At 43.7% G+C, this 21,715-nt stretch overlaps 1 protein-coding gene across 1 annotated transcript in view; it reads left to right on the forward strand.

Annotated features, from left to right (window-relative positions):
* The first annotated feature begins 18,406 nt into the window (after nt 1-18,406).
* The window catches only part of LOC120930421, a 48,534-nt gene continuing 45,225 nt past the window's right edge, over nt 18,407-21,715 (forward strand). Inside the window, exon 1 of the mRNA XM_040341608.1 lies at nt 18,407-18,881. Coding sequence (XP_040197542.1) covers nt 18,407-18,881 — 475 coding nt within the window. The remainder of the gene's footprint in view (nt 18,882-21,715) is intronic.

Raw genomic sequence — 21,715 nt, forward strand, 5'->3', positions numbered from 1 at the left:
ATATATATATATATATATATATATATATATATATATATATATATACATACAGTATGTGCTTGTAAAACACATCTGAGATTCACTGCAGTGAAACCGTGTTGACTAAAAATCACAGTGTACATGTAGGCTAAAATATGTTTCAGAGTACAATACAACATCAATCCAATGTACAATTTACAGACCTTGCAATTTGGATTATATTAAATTAGGTAAAATTGTCTTTTAAATACATGATTGCACTGGTGCATTTGAACTCTCTTGGGACAGCAGTGTTTGTTAATGTAGTATTTGTGCCGGTCAGCAATCCATGAACAGCTTATTTAAAAGCATGGAAATGTGTCACTTTGCAAGAGCTCTAAATATTTATCTAGAAAGTGCTGCCGCACTGCAGTTTTCATGCAGTATAGCCGCAGTCACGGAAAGAGTGAATAGGCACTTTTTGAAATTAATATTCATTGTTCCACTAAAATATAGGCCATCATTTCCTTAAAAATTTAAAACAGAACAGATATTGTGACTAATCAGTTACTTCATAAGAACTTCATGCATTGGCTATTATTTTTAAATTATGTATTAAAAGATTAAATATATCCAAAGCTGATTTGTTTTTAAAGGTGCAGGATCCACTAAGTCCTGATTCAGGCTTCCCTATCTAGTGAGTTATCGATTCAGAAATAGAAGTGTTATTAGTTTATTTTTATCAATTAAGAGAATTCCAAATTAAATCAATATTTGGTGTGTCCACCCTTTGCCTTCAAAATAGCATAAATTCTTCTAGGTACTGTACACTTGCACACAGTTTTTGAAGTAACTCGGCAGGTACATTGTTCCAAACATCTTGGAGAACTAATTACATATCGTCTGTGGATGTAGGTTGCCTCAAATCCCTTTCTGTGGGAGCCAAACCATTACTTCCAGGACTCCTTCTTCTTTACGCTAAACATAGTTATTAATGACATTGGCTGTATGTTTGGGGTTGTTGTCCTGTTGCAGATTACATTTTGGGCTAATCACACATATCCCTGATAATATGGCATGATTGATATATTTCTGCTTGTATTTCTCAGCATTGAGGTCACTGTTGATTCTGACCAAATCTCCAACTCCATTTGCAGAAACGCAGCCCCAAACTTGCAAGAACCCTTATCATGCTTCACAGTTGCCTGCAGACATTCACTATTGTACTGCTTTTCAGCCCTTCTGTGAACAAACTGCCCTCTACTACAGCCAAATATTTTCAGTTTTTACTCATCTGTTCAGAACACCTGCTGCCATTTGTCTGCACCCCATTTCCTATGTTTTCATGCTAAAGCTTCAGCTTTCAAATTGAGTCACTTAACCTTGTTTGCATGTTGGAGGTATAGCTTTTTGCTCACAATTCTTCCATGAAGACCACTTCTTGCCAGACTTCTCCAGACAGTTAATGAATGTACCTTGGTCCCATTGGTTTCTGACAGTTCTGTGCTGATGGGACCGCTGGACATCTTCTGATGACAAAGGTAAGTAAGCATGATGTGTCTTTCATCTGCCACTGCATCTACAGTCCTCAAGTTTGCCCGTTTACTTGTGCTTCTTCAAAAGAGCTTGTACTGCACATCTTGAAACCCCAGTCTGCTTTGAAATCTTTGCCTGGGACAGACCTTGCTGATGCAGTATAACTGCTTTGTGTCTTGTTGCTGTGCTCATTCTTGCTATGGTGTATGAGCTATGACACAAAACTGTCTTCTACAACCCCAACTTAGTAGCAGAGTTTGGCTGTTCCACACCCAGTTTTAAACTTCCTACACAACTGTTTCTGTTTCAGTTAATGACTGTGTTTCAACCAGCATATGAAATTAATGATCATTAGCACTTGCTTGATATAATTATTATTATTATACAGGATTTATATAGTGCCAACAGCGCTTTAGAAAATGAAGGCAGACTACAGTTACAATACAATTTGGTACAAGAGGAATCAGAGAGCATTGCTTGTTAAAACTTACAATTGGTTAATCATGTACCTGACTCTAATCCTACAAAATTCCTGACTTTGTGCAAATGTACAAAGTGTGCAAGTATAAGTACTGATGCTGGTTTGAAGCCAAAGAGTAGTCACACCAAGTGTTTATGTGATTTAGATTTTTCTTCTGTTCGCTCACTTTTCATTTAGTAAATTGATAACAATAAACAATTATAATATATATTTTTCAAAGCATTCTTTACAGCATTCACATCTGCAGAAAACTTTTGCATAGCACTGTGGATCTAGTAGGCAAGATGAGCTTGCAGATGTTTCATACTTCAAAGTCTGGGCCTGGTCCACAAACAGTTTTGCAAATATTGCTAGAGGTTCATAAAGGTTGGGGCTAACCCCACGGAAGTCCATGGGTGGCAAATCCTTTTATTCAATTCTAGCTATCTGTAGGGCTAGTAAGAACCTGGACACTACCACGAAGAACATTTACAATGCCAACCTAAAAAAATAAAAATTAATTTCTCCCCATACAGAATTGTTGAATTGACTCTCCTTATCCGCTCCAACCTCCAACAGACACCGGCAATATGGCTGCTGTGAACATACCCTTTCAAAAAAATGGAGCTGGGTTATTAATTCCTTCAAACTGTTGACTCTTGTGACTCAGCTGACAAGAAAATGGCAATTAACTGCATTATACAGTAGGCTGTTTCTTATGTCAGCCAAAAGCTGGCAATTGATGAAATTTGTGAATCCAGGGGATTAGCTGCAATCCCTTGGTATCTGTGAACCTTAAAGAGGATTATTACCCTGTAAACAAAAATGTAAATGTCAGCAGCTACAAGTACTGTAGTTGCTGACCTTTAAAAAACACACACTTACCTGTCCCAGGATCCAACGATGTCCTTGCCCGACCGGCTCTTTGCTGGTCTTCAGGTCCAGGCACTGGCATCTTAACTGTGGGCAGACTCCTTGTGCTTTACAGCTGCCTGCCCACTGCGCATGCATGAGCTGCGCTGCACCCCATGAATGGTCCCGCAGTCTCATGGACGCAAGAAGCTACGGGGCAAGGGGAGGCAAACTTCGGCTCAGTTTGCCTTGGCGGTCTGATCGTAAGTGGAAGCGGATGCCTGTCAAAATCGGGTCCCTGTTCCCCCCCCCTCAAATAAAGACATCTAAATATGCTAGAGGAGGAGAAAAAGTGGAACTTCCCCTTTTGGATAAAGTTCCACATAAATCTCATCCTTATTCACTGGCTACGTTCAGGTCAGTGACTCACTGGATAGTAATTAGTAAAGACTCAGGATGATGGCTCTGGAACTTGGACCTTAAAGGCATGCCAGCTTTACCAGTTGCCATATTTCCATGCTTCACTGACTTTCATATGAGAAAGTTTTGAGTTGCCTCTCAACTGATTCTACACTATTTTCTGTTACTAATGAATTATATTAACTATAACAAATTGCTGCTTACACAATCTAAAAACTATAGATTTCCCCCATACACAGGATGATGTGGCTGCCTGAAGTATCCTTCATGGTTTCGGCACCCACTCTGTAAAAGATTTTACACCCCAGAATGGCCAAATCTGACAAAAATGGGTGTTTAAGAGATCCAGCTATTAAAGCCAGTCTCAGGATAAGGAGCTATTCTACTCCAGAGTTTAATAATCCAATTGGGTCCACCAGCAATCTAAGTCCTGATAAATAGTGTACGTTATTGCCCTTGACTCACGACTTGCGATCTTCGATTTCTAAAATAAGATGGTCACGTTCTGAACCTAAAATTATTGGCGTGGTAATTCTCTTTTCCTATACCTCCTCTATGTTATCCAAGGCCTGCAAGGCTCTTTTGTGTTTGTGTACTGCCTATTCAGAACAAATGCATTTCAAGATATACTGTAGACTTTACTTTGCACATTGACCAATAATAGCAGCCCTTTGCCCACTGCCTCCTACCCGCAATCTTGATATGGGTGTTTGGCATGGATATTAAATGCCCATATTGTATGTGGGGCACTAAAGGCAGTTTCAGAGAAAAAGCATATTTGCATTGATTCTGATGTAGCCCTTATATGACTGCATCTTCTATCCTAATTCTTTATTGTCAAGTAGACTGCCTATCAGGTCAAGTGGTGAATTTACATTGGCCTGACTGTTTATGATCATAAGATCAGATTTAGCTTTTTATCACAACTCTAGTCCCAACAAGGCCTAAGATAAAACCAGAAGGCACAGTTCTTTTGTCACCTAAAACATACTACTGTATATTTAAAATCCAGGTTTAAATATATATCTTCTTCTTTTATAGCAGGTTTTTGTCTTTAGGTGGAAAGAAAGGTTAACACAAGGGTCTACACAGCTTGGCAGTGTCAAATTGTAATGTATTAATGATGAAGGTATTACATGGTAAACACTGATACTATAAATATAAGGGAGCGGTTTTACCTGATAAAAGAATTTGTATTTCTGTTCATTCAGTTCTGAAATGTATACAGCTATGGCACACAGTTCAGTATAGCCTGGCAGGGTGGGAGGCTTGATCTTACGCTACTGCATTTTCACTCTAATGCCGCGTACACACAATCGGAAATTCCGCCACGAAAAGTCCGATGTGAGCTTTTGGTTGGAAATTCCAATCGTGTGTAGGCTCCAACGGAATTTTTCCATTGGAATTTCCGCCAAAAAAAAAAAAAAAGCAGCATACCAAAGAGATCGTCTTTATCCCACTTTGCTTTCTCATTTTATCTGCATGCAAATGTAACCCCCCCCATCCCTCCTGGTGCTCAGCTATATGGGGGTTGCAAGAGTCTGACACCAGGTCAAATCAGGCACACTGATTGAATTTAAAAATAATGACGTATTAATAATCTTAGAGCCATATTAATTAGTGCCTTTTATATCTGTCTGGATTCAGCTTTAAAGTAAATCTGTAGTAAAGCGTATTTGAAAAATGAATACAATATTTTTACAAAAGGAAGACGTACATTAAAAATGGCTCTTCTATATGTTTTCTTTGTTCATTAATATTAGATTGCCAAATGACCACACGTTCCCTGGGATTATAAACTTTATTGTGTGTTTTTAAATTCCTTTTTTTTTCTGGTGATATTCGCATGGTCCACAGTTCCTTGTTGACCCATTGAACCTTCTTTCAGCACCATCTTTAAAGTGTAACTGTCCTTGACAATGAACGAGACCTTCTCATTGTCTGCTCCCTTTTGGCAATCTATAACATAGTGTTAAATAGTGTTCGCATGGCGGAGTTGGCTGGAGGCAGGAAACAAAGTAGTGTGTTGTTCTAAATGACTTTGCTTGAGTTTCCCCTTTGATTCTGAGAATGATACACTTCTATAGAAAATGACAGACATTTTGACAGGTGCAATATGCTTTGAAATGTCTTGCCACATCGTGCTTTTGTCTTGAATTTTCCCAGCAGAGTAGCGCATCTCTTTGAGATGTTGCTATGCATAATGTTTGCTTTTCATCAGGTTTGATAACACCCTCCTACTCCTTTTCTGATCAGATAAAATCCAGTGTGCATCAGAATTAAAGCATAAAATAGATTAAATCTGCTTCATTTTTTAATCTTCTTCATATTTGTATGGAGTCTTAAAAAAAAATATTAGTTTTAATCACTTTTTTAACTTAGGCCGGGTACACACGGACAAACATGTATGGTGAAAGCGGTCCGTCGGACCGTTTTCACCATACATGTCTGCCAGAGGGCTTCTGTACGATGGTCGTACACACCATCGTACAGAAGTCCGCGCGTAAACAATACGCGGGGCGTGTCCGCGGTGTCGCCGCGTCGATGACAATGACGCGGCGACGTGGGCGGCCCGCCTTTAAAATGCTTCCACGCATGCGTCGAAGTCATTCGACGCATGCGAGGGACGGCGGGCGCCTGGACATGTACGGTAGGTCTGTACTGACGACCGTACATGTCTGAGCGGGCAGAATTCCAGCGGACTGTTTTAAAACAAGTCCAGGAATATTTGTCTGCTGGGAAAAGGCCCGGCGGGCAAATGTTTGCTGGAATTCGGCCCGCTCGGGCCCACACACGACCAAACATGTCTGCTGAAACTGGCCTGCGGGCCAGTTTCAGCAGACATGTTTGGTCGTGAGTATGGGGCCTAAGAGTAACCAATAATTAGTAATAAAAATAATTAGGAAGTATCATTAATAAGTAGCTTTGGTGTTAGAAAAAAATGGAGAAATAATACTCACTACTTCGTAAAGATAAACGTAGGTGCTTTTTACATTGGGTTGTGAGATCATTTCAGCTAGGTCTAGTGAGGGAAGAGTATAGACCCATGTTATGTGATTGTCTAATAAGGATTATTGGGGACTGTCTGTACATGTTTGTACACGTTTAAAAGATAAATGTACATTTAATGCCCTCTAAATCTTAGGCCGCGTACACATGGTCGGTCAAAACCGATGAAAACGGACTAAAGGACCTTTTCATCAGTCCAAACGATTGTGTGTGGGCCCCATCGGTCAGTTAACCTTCGGTCAAAAAATGTAGAACTTGCTTTAAAATTGAACCGATGGACGTCTAACCGATAGGTCAAAACCGATGGTTAGTATGCAAAAGCATCAGTTAAAAACCTGCGCATGCTCAGAATCAAGTCGACGCATGCTTGGAAGCATTGAACTTTCAGCACGTCGTGTTTTACGTCACCGCGTTCTGACAGGATCGTTTTTTTAACTGATGGTGTGTAGGCACATCAGACCATCAGTCAGCTTCATCGGTTAACCGATGACAACGGTCCTTCAGGGCTTTATACAAACCTATCCCAAATCCTTTGAGATGTTTGCCATGTAGCCTGCCACTTCGCCAAAAGTCTCCTGTCTGGGCCTCTGCTTCGTACACGTATAGGCAGACATTCCCATAGAAAGGCCATCAACATTTAAGTGACCTTTCCATAAGAACAAATTGACATAAGAAGAATAAGCACGACTTAGCCATAAGAATTTCAGAGGCTCTGTGATTCCCAGCAGGCTGCACATAGAAGATCCCAGATGAATGGGGACAGGTAAGTGTAATGACTCGTACACACGATCGGTTTTCCCAGCGGTCAAAAGTCCGCCGGGAAAACCGAGGGGAAAACCGAGAACCTGCTTGGTTGCTTTTCCCCGTGCAAACACGGACAGTTTTCCCGACAAGAAAACTGCCATGACAGCTTTGGTCGGGAAAACTAGCCGTGTGTATGCTCCACTGCAGTGTTTCCTATAGGAAAACTGCCGAGCAAAAAAACCAAGAGAATCGAAGCAGGAAAAAAGAGAACAGGTTTAATTTTTTTGCTTGCAGTTTTCCTGTCGGAAAAACAGCTATGGAGCATATACACGACCAGTTTTCCCGACCAAAAGCAAACGTGGCCGTTTTCCTGTCGGGAAAAACGATCGTGTGTATGAGGCATAAGACCTGGAGAGGAGATAATCGAGGGTGGCATTTAAAGGATACCTGTACTAGAAGGACGGTAATGCTAGAAGTCTGGCCAATCATACAGTATCTAGTGCTTACTAGTGATGCAACAGATTTGAGGCAAATCTTTGCTGAGATGAAAACTGCTGCATGTAGTTGCTGACGTTCTTCTGAAGAGGCTACTACCCTTATTACTACTGGCCCTCTGGCTGCTATACTTTTTGTGTTGCTATGAGGATCAGGATGTGAGAAGCCTTTATTTGCATATTTTCTCTATATCAGTGACTAAAAGCAGAGGCGGCTTTTAATTAGGCAAATTAGGCGGTCGCCTAAGGCCTCGCACTCACAGGGGCCTCTCGGCTGCCTAACTTACCCAATGCATTAACCTAGTTTTGAGGGACAGGGAACCTTAACGCTGCTGTGCTCAGGCATCGTTAAGAGCCCTGACTCAGGAGCAGAGCCGCCAGCGTCCCTAACAACCAGTGAATATTGGTGACCCCACCACCCCTTGTGATGTCAAAGATCCAGAATGCCCTCAGTCAATGACGTCACAAGCGGGCGGGTTCACCAGGTGACACCAGGATCTGGAGGCTACCTTGTTAAAGGGGTCTTTTAGATTGCGATAAGCCCCCTGCCCGCAGACCCCACAACCACCGGCCAGGGTTGTGGGGAAGAGGCTCTTGTCCTTAAATTATTTTTCCCATCATGGGCGTGAGTGGGGCTCCATGTCAGGGTTTGCCTAAGACCTCACAAAGCCTAGAGCCGCCTCTGACTAAAAGTATTGCCACGAGAAGGTCAGGACAACAGACAGGGAGCGGACAGTGCAGAATATCAAGTTAGCAATGGGCGTTCACGTTTTTCCTTACAGATTCCTTATAGCTTAGCTTGCAGTGATGTAGTGATTATTGGGCAGTCTAGGGAACTATTCATTTCATGCAGTTCTGTGACTGGTCATGTGAACATTTTTTGAGTTAAATAAAAATCTATACTTACTGTTTTATTTGTTAGACAAGTCTGGAGGTGCAGTTCTTGTGGCATCTGGTTCTCAGACATTGTCTTATGGGCAGGCATATCCCAAAGTCACCTATAGGATTTACTAGTCTATTACAAAAGCGCCAGCTAGGGATTTGGGAAAGAATTATTTATTTGCAAAATTACCTATTTCACCTTTGAAAAAAAAATTCTGAAGTGGAAAATCCGGATATTCTATAGAGCTACATGAGATAATGGATACATTTGAAGAAATAACAGAGTTCCAGAGGCTAATATAATGGTACCCAGTCAGTTTCTCTGAGAGTCTGAAATGTATTCTCTGATTACAGTTTGGAGGGATGTTCAAGGATTACAAATAATAATAATATAAATTGTTAATAAAAGAGGGTGGGAAAAGTATACATTTAGCATTATTCATTTTTAACCCGTAGTTAAGCTGGAACCCGTGGAACAAGTTGTCCTTTAAGGCAGTGGTCATCAACCTTGTCCTTGGGACCCACTAACAGGCCAGGTTTTATGTATTGCCTTGGGGAGATGCAGACTAGAATACTGCAATCACTGAGCAGCAAATTATATCACCAGTGATGTATTTCAGTTATCTTGCAAACCTGGCCCGTTAGTGGGCCCTGAGGACAGGGTTGATGACCACTGCTTTAAGGCATGCCCCAACCCCAATGAGTGCAGCCAGCCTGGAGAAATGCCTGAATTCATCCTCAGTAATTCTTCACTGTGCAGCTCTGCCTAGGACCACACAGTGTTTCTTCAAAAAGTGACCCTACCAGGTCCTCTTCATTATGTGCATGTGCTCAGAGGCATTATTCATCCCTAAGGGGAGTTGTTCTCATGGCAGCTTTCTGCAAAGCACAGCTCTCTCAATAGGAATAAGTGGGACCATTGCATGAAGGGTCCTTGTGGGGTGTTTTTTAAGGGAAAGACTGTGTGGCTCTGGGCAGTGAACAGATCTGGATTGGGAAGGGAGATAAGTATTAAAGCAAATGTGCTGCATTCAGGGAGTTGGGGCATGCCTTAGGCCCCGTACACACGACAGAGGAACTCGACGTGCTTGGCACGTCGAGTTCCTCGTCTCGTTTTGGGATGAAGCCGCCGAGGAGCTCGGCGGGCCGCCTTCTCCTATAGAACAACGCGGCCAACGAGAAAATAGAGAACATGTTCTCTATTTTCTCGTCGAGCTCCTCGGCGGCTCCATCGAGCCAAAACTGTACAGACGACAGAGATTCTCGGCAGAATCCGGGTTTTGACCAAGTTTCTCGGCGAATTCTGCCGAGAATCTCTGTCGTGTGTACGAGGCCTTAAAGGTCAACTTGTACCAAAGGCATCATTCATTGCTATGGGGAGCTGTGTTCATTGCAGCCCTCTGTGGAATATAACTTTCCCAATAGGAATGACTGGAGCTGTGTGGGGGTTCTATCCAAAGTGACTGTGGCTCCCGGCAGGGCCGCACAGTGAGCTCTAGAATGGAAAGAGAGGCTTTAGACCAAGTGGGCCGGGGCCAGCCTTAAAGGTCAACTTGTACCAAAGGTTAAGAGGAACAGCTATATTGACATTTGATAAAATGATAACACTAAAGGGAAAACACTACAGGGCACCTAGACACTGCAGCTCTAGGATTGCACAGGACTGAAACGGATTCCTCTAATTTGATCTTCAGAGATAGAAAATAATAATTCAACTAATGCCTAGTACACACGGGACGAATGTCGGGAGACATCGTATGATTCAATAAAAACCTGTGTGTATGTCTTCGGGTCCGACAGAAGCTGGCCAGACCTGGCCCGACTTCTGTCACACGAGCATGCTGGAAAACCAGCAGCTGACCACCTCCCGACCAGTGCTCAGAGTGCTCTGGGGGGTGGGGGGGACTTTTCCCTCTGACGTCTCCCGGTCAGAACATAACAGCTCAGTGGAGGAGATCGCTGTACTAATGTCGGATTGTTAGTACAGCGGCTCTGACTGGGGCTGTCAATTTATTTTCATTCAACCCAGCGGGTGTGTGTACCAGGCTTAAGGGCTGTGGGTGTCCCCAGCTTTTCCTTTTATAGGGGATATCTTGGGTGTCTTCTAGTCTATCCTTGGTGGGCATGGCTTTGTTCTTCAAGTAGTATGTCTTCCTGATGAAGCTAATCACAAAACATGTTAAAGCGAGTACTTGTGTACCAAATACAAGAAAAACAATCATCTGATAACATTGCATTATTGGGGACATATTGAAACTATAGTTGGCGAATGTCAATATCTGTATTGACAATGCTTCACTTGTTTGATTGACTGAGTTATTTTAACATGATTTTTGTTCAAATAAAATAATCTACCTATAAATGATCTTCTAACATGCATGGTGGCACCTAAAAAGTCCCTCAAACTATACTTATCTTTTTTTTTTTTTTTTTTCATTTTGGGATGTTGTGCCTATTTGGTCTCTTCCCAGTCCTCTTTACCATTTATAACGACTGCTACTAAACTTCAGCTTTAATTACTCCACAGTGTCTGCAGCTAAAGAGGCCAGCGAGGGCTTGCTTTAAAACGTATTTATTGTTTGTTACAAATATGTAAATATTAAGGGCCAAATTCTCAAAAACCTGTGTAAATTTAGGATTATCTAACTTATGTCATTTAAGTTACGGCGCCCTAAGTTGGTGTCGTAAGTACCGTATTCTCAGTGCATTTGCGCACAAAATTGCGCCATCCTTAACTTAAGTTTCAATGCGTAAGGCGTGGTTATGGCAAGTGGGAATGAAGTGGGCGTGCTTCATTGTAATGAGCCGTGACCCCATGCAAATGAAGTGCCGGCCGTACTGCGCATGCGCGCACGAATCTGGACCTCACTGCGCATGTGCAGAACTTTGGTCAGCGCAATCAGTGAGATAGGTAAAAGGCCAAGCGTACTTAGTTTGAAGATCGCCCTGTGTCTAAATAGCCCCAGTCAAACAGACTTCTATTGCAAAAGTATTTCCCTGTGTTCCCTTCCTAAAGCAAGTTGCTTCTGCTTTGAACGTTTGTCAGTGTTTGTTGGTAAGATTTGTTTGTGAGAAAAGTGTTTGTGGAGTTGGAGGGTATAGTTGGTGTTTGTTTTTGCTAATTTGTTCTTTGTTTTGATTTTTTGCCTGTTTGTTTTTGATAAGTGTTTGTTTTTTGGTGTGTGATTTTTTTTTGTTTTCCTTTTTCGCCTGTTTGTTTTTGATAAGTGTTTGTTTTTTGGTGTGTGATTGTTTTTTGTTTTCCTTTTTTGCCTGTTTGTTTTCGAATTTATAGTAGCTGTCTGTATATTTTTTATTTTTGCTTGTTTTTATTTTCTTTGTTGTGTGTGTGTATTGTTGTTTGTTTTTTGGGTGAGTTCCCTGTTGCTGGGTGTTGTCTGTCATGGCTCCCAAGCGCAGGAAGCTAAATTTTACAGTGGCAGAGAAGCATATACTTGCTCAGGGCGTCATTAAATATGGGCGATTTCTCCATGGCCCTGAGAGCCACAACACCACCCCGGCCAGGAGGAAGGAGATCCTTCAAAAGATCACCGATCGGATCAATGCGGGGGGGGGGGGAGACCAGGACCATCGCTGGAGTATAAAAAAAATTAATGACTTGAGGAGCGTGTCCCGGAACAAGCTGGCAACACTGCATGCCCATACCAGGGGCACTGGAGGAGGGGGACCCTGCCCAGTCAGGATGAGTGAGGAGGAATGGGCAGTGGCCCAGTGTTTCCACCCACAGCAGGTGGTGGGCCTGCCTGGCTTTGACAATGATCCTCTTATGAGGACAGGTAATTTTTTGGAATTTCTATCTGGTGATTAGCCATGTGTGGGTGGGGGAAGGGAAGATGTGCCAAGTGTGTGGATCCAACAACCTGTGATTGTTTTGTGTCCTCCCCAGATGGCCAGGAGGTTGCAGCCCCATCAGCCCAGGAGGTTGCAGCCCCATCAGCCCAGGAGGTGGCAGCCCCATCAGCCCAGGAGGTTGCAGCCCCATCAGCCCAGGAGGTGGCAGCCCCATCAGCCCAGGAGGTGGCAGCCCCATCAGCCCAGGAGGTGGCAGCCCCATCAGGTCAGGAGGTTGTTGGCCCATCAGGTCAGGAGGTTGCTGGCCCATCAGGGCAGGCTGCTGCACCACCCCCAAGACAGGCTGATGCAGAGTCCCAAGAAGGGCAGGATTCGCCATGGGAGGGGAGTGCCCACAACTCCCCTAATTTGGATGTTGAGTGGGAGGAGGATGAGGGGGAGGAAGATGACAATATTGTGATTGGGCAGGAAATAATGATGGGCCAAGATATGACCTTTGAGTCATCCCCTGAGGGAACCCCACAGGCGCCCAGCAGTCAGGCCACCATCATGGGTCGCCCCTTCCAACCCACCTCCAACATGCCGCAGCACCCATGGCTCACTCCAACTCCTCCTCCAAGGCCACAAGCCTCAGGGGCAAGTAGGAGGCCGACCCCGGAAAACAGGGGGGGTTGGTGCGTCTGCCGGTCAGTCTGTTGAGGGACAATGTCCGGCAGACCCGCAGTCTGTCTGCAATCCAAAAAACAATGACCAAGGTGGAGCGCAGCCTGGGTGCAATGAGGGAGTCACTGGGTGACGTGGCCACCAACTCCGTGGGGGTCATCACCTGTTTGTGGGACCTGAGGAACGCCACAACAGGCGTGGCCCAGGAGGTGACTGCCCTCACCCAGGCTGTGCAGGCCAATACCCGGGCTGTGCAGGCCAATACGGCTGACATTACTTCCTGTCTGACAAGGATAGCCGTTGCCTTGGAGGGAAGGCCAGCAGGAGGACAGACACCAGGGGAGGCTCCTTCTTCCCCTGCACAGACCCCCCCTGAAAATACTCCCTCCCCTGCACAGACCCCCCCCCTGAAAATACTCCCTCCCCTGCACAGCCCCCTCCCGTGAAGATCCCCCAGTCGGCCGTGGCCGTGGCCGTGGGCAGCCCAGAAGGAGCACTCGGCAACATCCTTAATTTGCAGGGGTACTTTTGATTTTTTTTTCTTTTTTTTTTTGCTACTGTACTTATGATTTGGTTTATGTGTGTAAATGATGTGTGAATGTGGGGGGGGGTGGCATTCCTGAAAACATAAGGGTGTCACCCTCAGTTTTGGTGGAGTATGGATCCCCAGGACCAGGGAGAAGTCATCCTAGGTTCCTGAATGGTATATGAATGCACAGTGACATAATTGGAGCCGTGGCGGGGCGTTACTGCTCCCAAGTACCAAAGGGGGGGGGGGGTACTTGGATCTAATCCAATTCGATGTGCATGTGATGTGTCTGTGCTAGGGACCACAGTGACGTGCATTCATGCATTCTCATTGTGAGATAATTAATGTGCGTTTTGTTCCAAAAAAAAAACATTCTCATTGTCATATAAGTAATGTGCATTTAATTTGCAAAGAAAATATTTAAAGTTCACATAATCTCTGTGATTTATTCTGGGCAAAGTAAAAAAAAAAGATAATTAGGGTCCATTTACTGGGCAAAGATGCCTTCAGCCAGTTGTCTCCTTATTACCTGGCCCTCTGCAGCCCGGGTAGAGGGGTTTGGGGGGGGGGATTGCCTGGGTGGGGGGTTAGGTCAGGACATATCTCAACATCCAGGCCCCTTCTCAAAGCAAAATTGTGGAGGATGCAACATGCCCCAATAATTTGGCAGACAAAGTCTGGGGAATACAAGAGTGTACCCCCAGTCTTGTCAAGGCATCTAAATCTGGACTTGAGAAGGCCAAATGTCCGCTCTACTATTGCCCGGGTCTGGATGTGCACCTCGTTGAATTTCCGTTCTCCGGGTGTTTGGGGGTTCCTAAAGGGGGTCATCAGGTGGGGTCCCAAGGCATATCCTGAGTCACCTGTAAGGGAAAAGACAGGAGGATATTAGTCATGCATGTGCCCCTTGTGATGTCTGCATCATGGGGGGGCATACCTGACACCAATGTCACTCACCAATCAGCCAGCTGTCTCCATACACATTCTGCTCCAAGTCTTTGTAGATCTTGGTCTGCCGTAGGATGTAGCTATTGTGGCACGACCCCGGAAACTTGGCACAAACGTGCCAGATGAGGCCATGGGCATCTACGATCACCTGGACATTGATCGAATGCCAGCCTTTCCTGTTTCTGAACAGGTGTTCTGTTTCATGGGGGGCCTGTAGTGCCACATGGGTGCAGTCTATCGCCCCGATGGTCCTTGGGAAGCCAGCAATGTTATAGAAGTCTGTCATGGCTTGCACACGCTGGTCCTCCTGGGTGGGCATCACAAACTGGTTGCTCATGCGCCGCAGTATGGCAGGGACCACCTGATGGACACATTTGCTCATGGTTGACTGCACCATCCCAGCCACACCTCCAGATGCACGCTGGAATGAGCCACTGGCTAAAAAATGGAGGGTTGCCATCACTTTTTGTAGAGGTGTCAGGGCATGGGAGCGTCTGGTTGGGGTGATAAGATCCTCCTGAAGAAGTTGGGTGATCTCCAGGATGGCCTCCCTATCAAACCTGTAGTTGCCAATCACCTCATAATCTGGCATTTGCCAAAGATCACGCCGTGGACGATAAACTCGCGCCTGTGCCCTCATCCTCCTCCTCTGTGCCCTCCTCCTCCTTTGTGACTGTAAGGCAGCAAGTGCCGTCAGAATCATAGCTGGTCCTGGCATTTTTACACAAAGATCCCTCTCAACTATAGCTCTAAGCTCTAGTCACTACCTACACCAAACCCTTCCACAGCATGTGTAAAATTAGGGCTGGTTTTATAATGTGGAAATTTAGTCAGAAAAACTAACAGGTGCGCACAGGGCGGAAAATACGGCACACACACTTAATTCTGAGAATCGCCCTAACTCCCTCATTTGCATCTTTGCCTATCAAAAACAGCGGCGAGCCTAGCGTAATTTGCGCCCGGGGATGCGCAGGTGTAACTAATTTTAGTACGGCTGAAAATACGGAAAAGTTTGCTTAACTCGTTTTGAAGATCGTGCGCAAATATACGCGCCGTGTAAACTTAGAAAACTTGAGTTAAGTCTGCGTATCTCTTTTGAGAATTTGGCCCAAAATGTCTATAGCCTAATTGCATTTCTAAATTAACGCAACAGTAAAAAAAGCAATGATACAGAGATCAGTTTTCATATACGTTTATTATTTTGAATCATATAATTTGTTCTGAATTGCACCAGTTAATTTATTTTGTTTGTTGTTTTATTTATTTTTTACATGGTGGAAGGCTCCATATAGCCCTTATGCCACAAGCTTAGCTAAGCTTTTGGGCTGTTGACATGTTCTAAGAGAGAAGACAAGGGAAAGAAGTAGTTTGGGAATCTAAAAACCCAACACTAGTGACTGATGGATAGATTAGGGTTTAATCATGGACTTCAGAAAACTTCCAAATGTATATTTGAAATACACGTATTGGAGCAGTTTTACTTGCCAAAGAATTTACAATTCCTAAGCCAGGCAGCGCAGCCAAGTTGATGACCTGACTTTTCTTAGCTGCAGTTCAGCAGTAAAGTCTGGTCTTCTCCCTGCCCCCAGCCTGTGATTGAACAATGAAGGAGCAACAACAGTCCCTGTCCTCTTTTATTATATAGCTGGTCATCACATATGCATACAGAAGAGCAGGATTGGTTGAGAGTAACGGTCCTCCCTCTTGCCGTATGAATTCCACTCTACGATGGACTACTGAAGGTGAAATTAGAACAGATTTTGGATATTTAACAAAATGGAAATAAACTGTGAGTTTTTTTTTATCTCTGCCTAAAGTTCATCTTTAAAGTAGTTCTAATTGTTCCCTAGTGGCTAGGGATAAGGGGCCGTTATATACATTATTCTCAGGCCAATAAATGTTGCAAGAGTACTTCACCCAAGACAAGACCGTACGACGACCCTTTGTATCCTATCCCCCTCCAATGTTAAGCGGTACGCTAATTCTGAAATAGCTGATGACTTACCTCCTCTGACGTCATCCCCTTCCTCCTCTACCGACACCCTGGATATGCACACTTATATTCATGAAAATACCTTACCTACCATTCCTGCTCTTGACGCAGAGAAACTGGACTCCCCCATAATGGACACAGAGTTTTTGCAGTTCATTAAAGGCCTATGAACGGTAAGAGCCCTGGCTCAAAGGGATCTCCTCCCGTTTTTATAAATCCTTTGCACCCCGTTTGGCCCAACTCCTGGAAGCGGCATTTAATTCCATTGACGAGACTCACACTCCTTCCTGCCTTCTCCTACCAGCCCAAATAGCAGTTATCTTGAAACCGAGTAAAGATCCTTCTATCTGTAGCAATTATAGACCAATTGCTTTGTTAAATATTGATTTTTTGTAAAAATCATGGCGAATCGTTTGTCCCCTTTGCTCCCGTCAATTATTCACAAGGATCAGGTGGGGTTTGTCCCTGCGCGTGAAGCCAGGGACAACACTACTAAAACACTGCATCTCATGTCCTTCACTCATTGTAACCACCTTTCAGCTTGCCTTCTCTCATGGGACGCTGAGAAGGACTATGATACGGTCAATTGTTTTTTTCTTAGACAAGCTCTTGTTCAGATAGGATTAGGCCCTAGAATGCTTTCCCACATTATTTCCTTATATTACTCACCTTTCGCCATGGTAATGGTCAATGGGACCCGATGTGATGTTTTTTTTTATTGCCAATGGTACCCGGCAGGGTTGTCCCCTATCACCCCTGTTGTTTGCCATTGTCATGGAATATCTGGCCCAGGCCATCAGATCTAATCCCTACAATCAGGGCATTCAAATGTCCTTGGCACATTGTAAATTATCCCTATATGTGGATGACCTTCTCCTTTATGTTACTCAACCATACATTAGCATCCCTTCCATAATGGCCGAAAATCATTAATTTGGTTTGCTCAGTAATTTCAAGCTTAATCTCTCAAAAAGCTCTAAACTTTTCCTTACCACCTACCATTCTCTCCACTTTCCAATCCAACTTTCGGTTTCATTGGCAACCCAGAGCAATCACTTACCTGGGTACCACGATTCCTGGGTTGCGCACTAGACCTATATGCTCTCAACTTTACCCCACTCCTTACGAAAGTCAGGCGGTTTATCGAAGCATGGCATGTGTAAACTTTGGGGGTTCTTAGCTCAGCGAGACAAGTGCTTAAACCGTAGTAGTGAATAAAAAGGGGTTTTTATTTGCAAACCAAACCAAACAAAACAACGCTTTCTTTAGCATAGGGAAAATCATCAAAACAAAAGTCCTGCTTGTCTTCAACACAAATAAAAAAGTCTGTTTTCCCTTCAGCACAGCAAACAAAACAAAACACAGGCACATACGGTTTGGTAAGTATTCCAGTCCTTCTCAGCAGCATACAACTTCTGCAGACACCTTCACTTCCACACACTCCACCCACTCTCAGCACTTCCTCTCCTTTTAGCTGACTTCCTGGAAGTTGTTAACCCCCTGTGTGCCTGAAAGCCCGGGGTCAGAAGGGACTAGACTCCGAAAATTGGCGCTATGTAGCGTCCATCCAGGACCCAACCCTGGCGTCCTGTACACATGATATTCAAACCTCCTGGTTTGGCCGTATTAACATTTTAAAAATGGATATACTCCCTAAATTACTATACCTATTTCAGGGTTTACCCATAGCACTCTCTTCTGCCTTTTTTCAAACTATTCGCTCTTTGCAATCCAGTTTGTTTGATGCAGTGGCCATTCCAGATTGAAAAACAAACTTCTCTGTTACCCCAAATATGAGGGTGGAGCAGGACTCACGCATTTTGAGATATATTACACCTCGGCAGTGGTCTCTCACCTTCTGGAGTGGATTCCCCGTCCTATAAACAAAGCTTCTATCTTGGTGGAGCAAGACATGTCTCCCGTAGACCTCCGAGTTCTACTCAGGGGCTGTGAGTCCACATATAAATCATTGGCAACGCTCTCCTCCTCTAACAGTGGCAGTCCTTTAAGTCTTGTACCCTAAGAGAGATAGCTACTTGTTTTCCACGGACCCAAACACCTTAACACAGCTATTCAATAACATTTCCCTTCCTAAGAGTAGAGGGATGTCGACTTTTGGATCTTATGACAGATCCACATGGCCCATGGCACACTCATTTGTACACGCGTCCCTTGGATCCTACATAGTCAACCCTACAGCTACCTCTTCAACGATAAATTGGCTTACAAAATTCCACTTATCCACTTATTGTAAAACATTATTTGCCTCGAAACAGATTAATAGACCTCTGTTAGAATTTGAAAGCTTGTATCTTTTACCTGAGGTCCCCCATTACACTCTATCAGAAATATACAAACTCATACTGGCTCACATCGACAATATACCTCCCACCTTCACTAAACTATGGTCCAGGGAGCTGGCATTTGAGGTCATCACAGGAGATTGGCTCAAAGCATTCCCCTTTACCCACAAATCTTCTATATCGGGCTACGCTCAAGAGAAAAATAACAAACAAATGTTTGGATGGTATCGGGATCCTGTCACCATCCACCAGATATTTCCATCAGCCGCAGACACATGTTGGCGATGCCATACAGAGAGAGCAAGGTATCTTCATATATGGTGGGAGTGTGACACCATCCGCCCCTTCTGGTCGCAGATCTTCAAGATCTATGCAGAGATCTACGATAAACCTCTCACCCCCTCCCCCACTATAGCTTTATTGTCCATTGTCCCGGACATGATTAAATCCCAAAAATCCAGCCTACTAAAATTCTTCCACTTCGCAGCTAGACAAATAATATCCAAATATTGGAAGAATTTGGTTGCCCCGCCCCTTTCTTCTTGAGCGAACGAGATTAATACTATTCTGCTTATGGAGGAGATGCGAGCCAAAGAGCTCGATAAGTGGGGAAAATGTACCAATACTTGGTATATATGTATGCATTATTCCTCTTTGGAGAAACTGAGGAGTAGAGGTTGTCAATAGCTCTACTTCTCTCCCTCTCGTACTCTCTGTAATTTTATATCCAGAGTAAACTCGTCCCCCATATTCTTTTATTTTCCTCTATTTCTATGATCCCTCTTTTCCTTTCTTTATGATTGCTGTACATTTCATTTTTTTTTTCTCGTCCTCTGATTTATGTCATGAATATCATAATACATATAATGAATAAGGGTCATCAAGCTCTGCTGCTTGGTATGCAATTCAGACTGTTTTAAGAACAACATAATACTCAACTTCTTTGTATGTTTATTTTTATGCATTGCACAGAGTTTTCTTTTCATTTTGTGTATGTGCAATTTCACTCATTTAGAGTGACTGTCATTTTCTAACTTTGTTAATAATAATAATAATAATAAAAACATAAACCATAAAGTGGTTCTAAAGCCTAAACATTTTTTACCCTTAAGCCCTGTACACGCGATCGGTGTGTCTGATGAGAACGGGCCGATGGACCGTTTTTATCGGACGAACCGATCGTGTGTGGGCCCCAACGTTTTTTTTTCCATCGGTGAAAAAAAATAGAACCTGTTTTAAATTTTTCCTATGGATAAAAAAACGCTAGAAAAAAAAACGATCGTCTGTGGGGAAATCCATCGGTCAAAAATCCATGCATGCTCAGAATCAAGTTGACGCATGCTCGGAAGCATTGAACTTCATTTTTCTCAGCACGTCGTAGTGTTTTACGTCACCGCGTTGGACACGATCGGATTTTTGACCGATGGTGTGTAGGCAAGACTGACGAAAGTCAGCTTCATCGGATATCCGATGAAAAAATCCATCAGATTAGATTCCATCAGATATCCGATCGTGTGTACAAGGCTTAATGCATTCCCTGCATTAAGGTAGAAAATGTTTCGGTAGCAGTATATCCCCTCAACCCCCCCCCCCCCCGCTCACACACACACACACTCGATCCAACGCTGTGCCCATCTGTAGCAGCTCTCCCCACTCTCACAGACTTTGCTGAGGCAATGGGAGCCATTGGCTCCTGCTGCTGTCATTCTGTGACAAGGGAGCTGGGGTTGGGGGCCGAGCTGCACAGTCTGTGTCTATGGTAGCGCAGCTCGTGGGTCAAGCTCACAGGTGTCCCACCATAGGAAGTGGCTTCCTATGGTGGCACACTGAGAAGAAGAGACTTGGGGCCACTCTGTGCAGTTCCATTGCACAGAGCAGGAAAGTATATCATGTCTATTTAATAAAATTGCCCTTTACAATGACTTTAAATGATATGCTTCATTGCAAGTTTCTGAACAGGCACATTTTCATTTTTATGTTCTGAAATCTGCAGCAATTTTGATTTTTTTTTAGTAGTGATAACTGAAAAGCTGAAGAGTGTAATTTCACAGAACAGCAGCATTACATGTCTATAAAAATTGCCTTCAATTTTTGGCCTGTCCTACTTCTTTTTACACAGGTAGCAGATGGCTAATGCTAAAGATACTTAGAAATTCTGGTTATCAGTAGTTTGCTCTAAGTAGATAGCCAGATTTTGACAATTAATGCTCTTTTCAAGATAAAATGCATATTTTCTTGCATTTAACTCAGATAGATAAAAGAAGATCCAGCCAAGTGAAAAATCTTTAATTCTTAAGCCATAGGCCCCATACACACGATAGAATCCATCCGCAGATAAATCCCAGCAAATGGGTTTCTGCGGATAGATCCTATGGTGTGTACACGCCAGCGGATCTGTTTCCGCAGAGAAATCTCCTCTGGGATGGATTCCAGCAGATCGGATATTTGCTGACATGCACAACAAATCCATCTGCTGGAATCCATTCCAACGGATGGATCCGCTCGTCTGTACAGACTTACCGGATCCATCCGTCCAAAGGGATTCCCCGCACGCGTCGTAATGATTTGACGCATGCGTGGAATTCCTTATATGACAGCGTCGCGCCAGTCGCCGCGTCATAATAGCGGCGATGGCGCGACACGTCATCGCCAGAGGATTTCAGCGCGGATTTCAATGCAATGGTGTGTACACGCCATCGCATAGAAATCTTCTGAAATCCACTGGACCGTATCTGCGGATAAATCCTCTCGTGTGTATGGGGCCTTAGGCTGGTTTCACATCTATATGTGTCCACTTTTGTCCAATGTATTGTTAATTGTGCATTGTAGCGCATTTACACAAATTTTCATCATTCTATTGGAGATCACAACGCATGAGAATGCACAGAAAATTGGACATACCACATTTTTAGCAAGGCAAGGCAGATGTGAACAGGCTTATTGGATTCAATACATTTCCCTGACACATGTGTTTTTGTGTATTCTAAAATGCACATAAAAATACATGTAATGATTTTTTAATGTATCATTCAGAATTGTGCTTCTATCTGCATTTATGTGCAGTCATTTTAGCTGTATTTAGAGAAAATAAAATGCAATGCATCCAGGATC

Source organism: Rana temporaria, chromosome 3 (genome assembly GCF_905171775.1).
Source record: "Rana temporaria chromosome 3, aRanTem1.1, whole genome shotgun sequence".
Lineage (NCBI taxonomy): Eukaryota > Metazoa > Chordata > Amphibia > Anura > Ranidae > Rana > Rana temporaria.